The 5773-nt window shown below is 35.0% G+C and overlaps 1 protein-coding gene across 3 annotated transcripts; it reads right to left on the bottom strand.

Moving 5' to 3' along the window:
- Nucleotides 1-803: 803 nt before the first annotated feature.
- On the bottom strand, nucleotides 804-4811 carry LOC137037594 (immunoglobulin kappa light chain). 3 transcript variants are annotated; one of them, XM_067411695.1, is made up of 7 exons: nucleotides 3589-4811; nucleotides 3163-3480; nucleotides 2769-3074; nucleotides 2405-2497; nucleotides 1832-1872; nucleotides 1275-1333; nucleotides 804-1176 (listed from the first exon to the last, which is right to left on the bottom strand). In XM_067411695.1, the coding sequence occupies exons 1-6, from the start codon at nucleotides 3641-3643 to the stop codon at nucleotides 1277-1279; spliced, it is 870 nt and encodes a 289-aa protein (XP_067267796.1). In that variant the 5' UTR covers nucleotides 3644-4811; the 3' UTR covers nucleotides 804-1176; nucleotides 1275-1276. The 3 variants fall into 3 exon arrangements, with proteins under 3 accessions (XP_067267796.1, XP_067267795.1, XP_067267797.1); XM_067411694.1 differs by having other exon boundaries at nucleotides 804-1333; XM_067411696.1 differs by having other exon boundaries at nucleotides 804-1333; nucleotides 2405-2449.
- Between the last annotated feature and the right edge of the window lie 962 nt (nucleotides 4812-5773).

Below are 5773 nucleotides of genomic sequence, written 5' to 3'. Positions count from 1 at the left end.
AGTATCACCGGTGTGTTGACTGACAGCAAACATTAGATTCCTCCACGCTGAGGAGCCGTGCCCATCCACAACCCACGTAAAAATGATAATTCCGCAAATAACTGCAATTGCAGATTTCAAACAGAGATGGCGACAAAGAGGCAAAACTGATGGACTGTAGCTTTAATAACAGTAATGGCTTATGGTTAATAGTTACTTAATAAATTACCATGGCTAACTGGAAATAGTTACAAAATAGATGCATGATATGATACCATTAATTGTATCCTGAGTGTATGTGACATTTTACCTGAGAGAGAGAGAGAGAGAGAGAGAGAGAGAGTAGCTTTAAAAAGGAAAGAGAAAAAGAGAGATGCCATCGAGGACCTGACTCCAGCCTATGGCCTTTAACCCAGTTGCCCAGGAAGGTAGAGTTCGGATAGAGAGGCAGCATCAGAGAGAAGAGAGCTCAGAAAAAGAGACAGAGCAACAGTCATCTTCTTTTATCCCTTCCTTAATCATGTGACTAAAACCAAATATGAAACATTCAAATTGACCAATCAGCAGATTACAGCTTCCCCCGTCGTACTAAAGGTGTGTAATTAGCCCTCCCCTAATGTATGCACATCTTGGCCTACAGCCCTTGATAGCTATCAGCACCTCTGTGCCTTCGCATTCCCTACAGCTCTTTTGAAATGAGAGAGGAAATGCAAATATCTTTGTTAATTTTCAAGCCACCTATAAACAGAGTGAAATATAAGTCGTTCGTTATTCACTGAAACTCAAGATTCTTTGCACCATAATGAAAGTTCAGTTCCTATGGCTTCCTAACAAAGGATTTGAATGCAGAAAGCAATTTCTGTTTCTAATGCATAAAAGTGAAATTCCAGTTTTTAAAAAGTAAAAATATCTTTATTTGGGACCAAGAGGAGACATTAAGCAATAATAAAGCAATAATGTGAATTATTTATATAATTTTAACTTAACAGCTTTATAAATAAAATTGCAAGCTGCTTTTTCACCCACAGAGTACAAAAGAAAGCAAATTCAGAGAATAAATAGTAAGCATCTGAATGAACCAGACCTTCATCATCATGAACCATTAGAAAGATGCAAATTTATATGAATTAACTTTCATTTCAATAATGGTTTGGCATAAGCAAACATTCTTTTCAATTTCTGATCTCCATTGATGCCCTGAAAAAAAAGGAAAGATTATCTGAAGAAACTGCATATACTATTTCACATAATTCATATAATTACAGTTAAAAATAATACAGACATTTTCTTTTTACCATTATTTTTTTGTTGGAATTAAATTCTGTCCTAAATTGATGGGGTCCACAGGGTAAAACTAGATAAAAATAGAAGATTAATATGCCATTCAAGCTTGACTGTCCTTAACAAATCATTTCATTTTTTGTCAAGATTTAAAAAAAGGTTTTCATAGATTCACTAACTACCATTCAAAGCAAATAATTAACAAACACAAATAATATCGATAACACTTTAAAATATTAGTTAACATTAGATAACTTTATTTAACATGAACTAAGAATGAGCAATAATTTTACAGCATTTATTAATCTTAGTTAATGTTCATTTTAAAAATTTACTAATACATTATTAAAATCAAAAGTTGTATGTTAACATTATGCATTGTGAACTAATGAACAACTGTATTTGTATAAACTAACATTAACAAATATTAATAAATTGATTATCAAATGTATTGCTTATTGATAGTTCATGTTAGTTAATACATTAATGTTAACAAATGAAACTTTATTGTAAAGTGTTACCATATCTGAATATTTATCTGTCCATAATTATTAGATTATACTGTACTTACCATTACAGATGACATTTCTGCAGTCACTGCACTCTGCCTACCTGTTAAAGGGTAAATATTATCCTTTATGTCTGAATTTTATTTTAACTTACCATTGCTTCTAATTTGAATTCCTTTATTGTGTCCTTAGAAGTCCAAATACATATTTTTGTGCATCCTTGAGAATTGCAATAAAAAATCCATGATTGAATCTTATCTTGACAATTTCATGGTGCTTTTACCCATTTCAAATTTTAAATAATTTGTAAAAAAAAACTTCTACAATATATATATATATATATATATATATATATATATATATATATATATATATATATATATATATATATATATATATATATATATATATATATATACTGAGAATTATGCACTTTTAACACATATTACCTATATAACACATAAAACCATATATGAATATTGGGAATAATTTTAATCAGATGCTTTTTTAAGTATGTTAGTTAATTATAATATTTGTAAATGATTAATTTGTTATAAAATAAATAAAAATTAATACAATTAATTAGTAGTCAATCTAGTAATGAAACAGATTTTCAGATTGATTTAAATCTTTACCTTGACATAAACAAATAGAGAAGGCCACAGCCATAGTCAGGAATGCTGCCACAAAAACACAGTACAGAAGCCAGAGATTTCTTTGATTCAGTCCTGAATCACAGTAATATAAATAATTAATATTTAGCATGTATACAGTGTTCTATAGTGCAGACTGGGGTTCAGTCCTTTTGTGTTCTTTATATAGACCTATGTATCCTGCTTGAATGTACAACAATGTATTATTTTGTACACACAACAGGTTTTTAGTGCGACAACTAATCTAGTCTCTGGATTTTGAAAATACAAAGTAATTAAAATTGGGAGATATATCGTGTAACATTTATCCTCATGTATCTCTGAGACTTTCATCATTTATACGCACCATATCGCTTTAGTGTTTTGGAGATGTTCTTGCCATTATATTCAGCAAAGCATTGGATTTCATCATCTTCAGTCCACTCCTCCGCAGGAATAGAGAGATGAGCACGAGTGAATTCTGTGGCTGAATCAGTGGCGTCTGTCCAGGCTGATTCGGTCCATCCAACATGGACTTTCTCTCCAATCATCCAGAACACCCGCACTTGAGACGGGACGACTCCGGTAACAAGACACTGCAGAAGTACTGATGATGAGTCAGGTTCTTGTGGTGAGTATAAGATGGATAGTTTTGCTTCCACAAAAGAGGGGTCTACAACAGAGATCATCACGTCAAAATGTAATCTGTAACAGTGACCATAAACCATTGAAGTGTTGATGAGATTTAACTCCAGATTTACCTGTTACGATCACCCTGCTTCCACTGCCGACAATAACCATTGAGTTGTGATGGCTAATGCAATAGTACAAACCTGAATCGTTTGGTGTTACATTTGTAAAACTAACAACGCAAGTTTTACCATCATGTTGAAGTAAATCAGACTGAGAGCCAGACCTCGCCGCGGTGAGTTTACCAGTCCGCAGGTTCAACTTTTGCCATGTTGCAGCAGTATAGCAGTAAGAAACTTTCTGCTCAAATGTACATGTTAATTTTACAGTGTCACCGACTGAGACGTGTGTGAAGCTCGGAGACTGACTCATGAGGAACGAGTAAGTAGCTGCAAACAAGAGAATAAATGTAAGTTTACAACAAATAATCTACATAATGAAATATTAATGAGTTGAGAAAAATGTGATTACATTCTCAACTTGCATAAATGACTTACTTGTTAAAGCTGAAATGCAAAAACATAAAATCCAACAGCACATCCAGGTACTCATGTTAGCAGTTTTAAGGCTCTGATGCACCTTTTAATGTCTCCTTTATCGGTCACAATCTTAATGACACAAGTTCCCAGTACATGAGTTTCATTTACTTTTTAGTAAAAAAAAAAAAAAAACTCACCAGTGGGTGGACCTTCCTAGCAATTAGAAATTACTGTTGCAAAGCATACACTGAAAAAATAGATCTCTTTATGTTGAAATTACACTTCTATAACGTATCAAAAGCTCAAAGAAGTTAAGGTAACTTTTACTATTCAGGTAATAATGATTTAAGCAAACAAGCAGCAAAGTAGCACTTAGACTGCTTATCGGGCGGTTGGGTGTTTGTCCATGCAATGTCATTTTTGACCTTCAGAATATCTTCTTTTCTGTTCCACAAAAGAAAGAAGTCATTTGGAATGGCATGAGAGAAATGGTCAATTATGACAGAAATTTCATTTTTCACTTAAGCTTGTCATTTAACTATTGGAAATAATAAAAAGAAAAAAAAATGTCTACACAAAAACTCTCTCTCTCTCTCTCTCTCTCTCTCTCTCTCTTGATTCAGGGCTGACATTATAAGATCTGTAAATATGCATAATACAAAACAGGAAAGAAAACTAGCTCACAATTTTGCTATAATTCAACTCTAACATGTTACCATTATTTTTTAATTATATTCCAAAATATATTGATAGTGATTTAATACAGATTTGCAGTCCAATTTTATTTATCCTCAGACTAAGTATTTCATAACTCCCTCAATGTCACTGTTTAGGTCATGTAGGGATGACAAATGAGAACATTATCAATATAAAGGCGTGAGGTCCAACAGTTTCATATCAAGTAATTCCTGTGGAGTTGTCCAAAAATGGACAGTAAAAGCAGGTGTGCAGTTCTGTTTCATGAGACTCTCATCTCATATAACATCCTGTTATGCAGCTTCTTTCTAACCACAAGTTCTTAACTGTGAGTATGAAGGCTACAGCAAGAGGCCATGCATTGTTTTGTCACAAGCACTGTGGTTTTTCAGCCTATCACAAAAGAATGCATACATTATGAACATAACCTCAAACATAGGCTTATGTAACCAGTTTTAGTAATAATAATAAAAAGTACAATCCGAGAAACCATACTATAATTATATTAGATAATATAATATGACCTAATGTGAACCTTATGAGCATTTTAAGCAGTTTCTGCTAAGTCAAAAAAAAGATGTGAGGAAACCAATTTGTTCTTTTGTGTTGTACATATATAACAGGAATCATATTGTGATTTTTTTTTCTTAGAAGCTTATGTTAATAAGGTATGTTGACACCATTATGTTCTGTTCATGGACTTTCAGTTTGTTATCATTCCTATCTAACGTTCCCTGTTCCACATTACCGCCACTCATCGGTCACCATGGACACTAACGATCCTCACACCAACTCGCCTGTCTGATCTTCTGTTCATTAAAACTACTTACTGGATTGTACCCTCGTCTTCCTTGTCTGCCTTCCTAAAGCACTACGTGACATAACACCGGACCTAGAAATGGATTATGCAAAGAAGCTCTTCTGAGACACGTTTTTGTTTGCTTTTCCACAGAGTTTTTTCATCTAGCCATCTCCTGCCCCTACGACGACGACCCTGAAGTCACTGTTCTGGATCAGGGTGAATTACCATCATCCCGTGGACCTCCCAGACACCACCGGACTGAGCTGGAGAGAAGCAATCATCCAGTGTCTGGTGAGCATCACGTCCCGGTCCAGAACATAGCAAGACCCAGAGCCTGAATCACCTCCATCTACCACAGAGTATTTGTGCAAACCCCCCAAAGATGGAGAGTTACCACCTGCCGCAATGCATCAGCCAGAGCCCGAGACCAAGAGGACAGAGGCGACCCTCACCCCGGATGTGGAACTTCATCAAACGTCTGACCAGGGGCATGAGCCCACAACATCAGCGGATGAGGGAGGAATGACTACGGAGAACGAGGACTGGCAGATCAACTTCAGCGAGGAAATAACTCCCACCCTGTCCCACCCAGTATCATAATCATCATTATCTATGGACAGTACAGTTGACCATATGGACTACGATTTCCTCCTTGCAGTAATCTGCATGAACTCTGTCCTCCTTACCGCTGCTCTGTCGACTCTG

The sequence above is a fragment of the Chanodichthys erythropterus genome, chromosome 15 (assembly GCF_024489055.1).
Source record: "Chanodichthys erythropterus isolate Z2021 chromosome 15, ASM2448905v1, whole genome shotgun sequence".
NCBI classification, from domain to species: domain Eukaryota; kingdom Metazoa; phylum Chordata; class Actinopteri; order Cypriniformes; family Xenocyprididae; genus Chanodichthys; species Chanodichthys erythropterus.
This window is presented reverse-complemented; position numbering and strand designations above follow the sequence as displayed.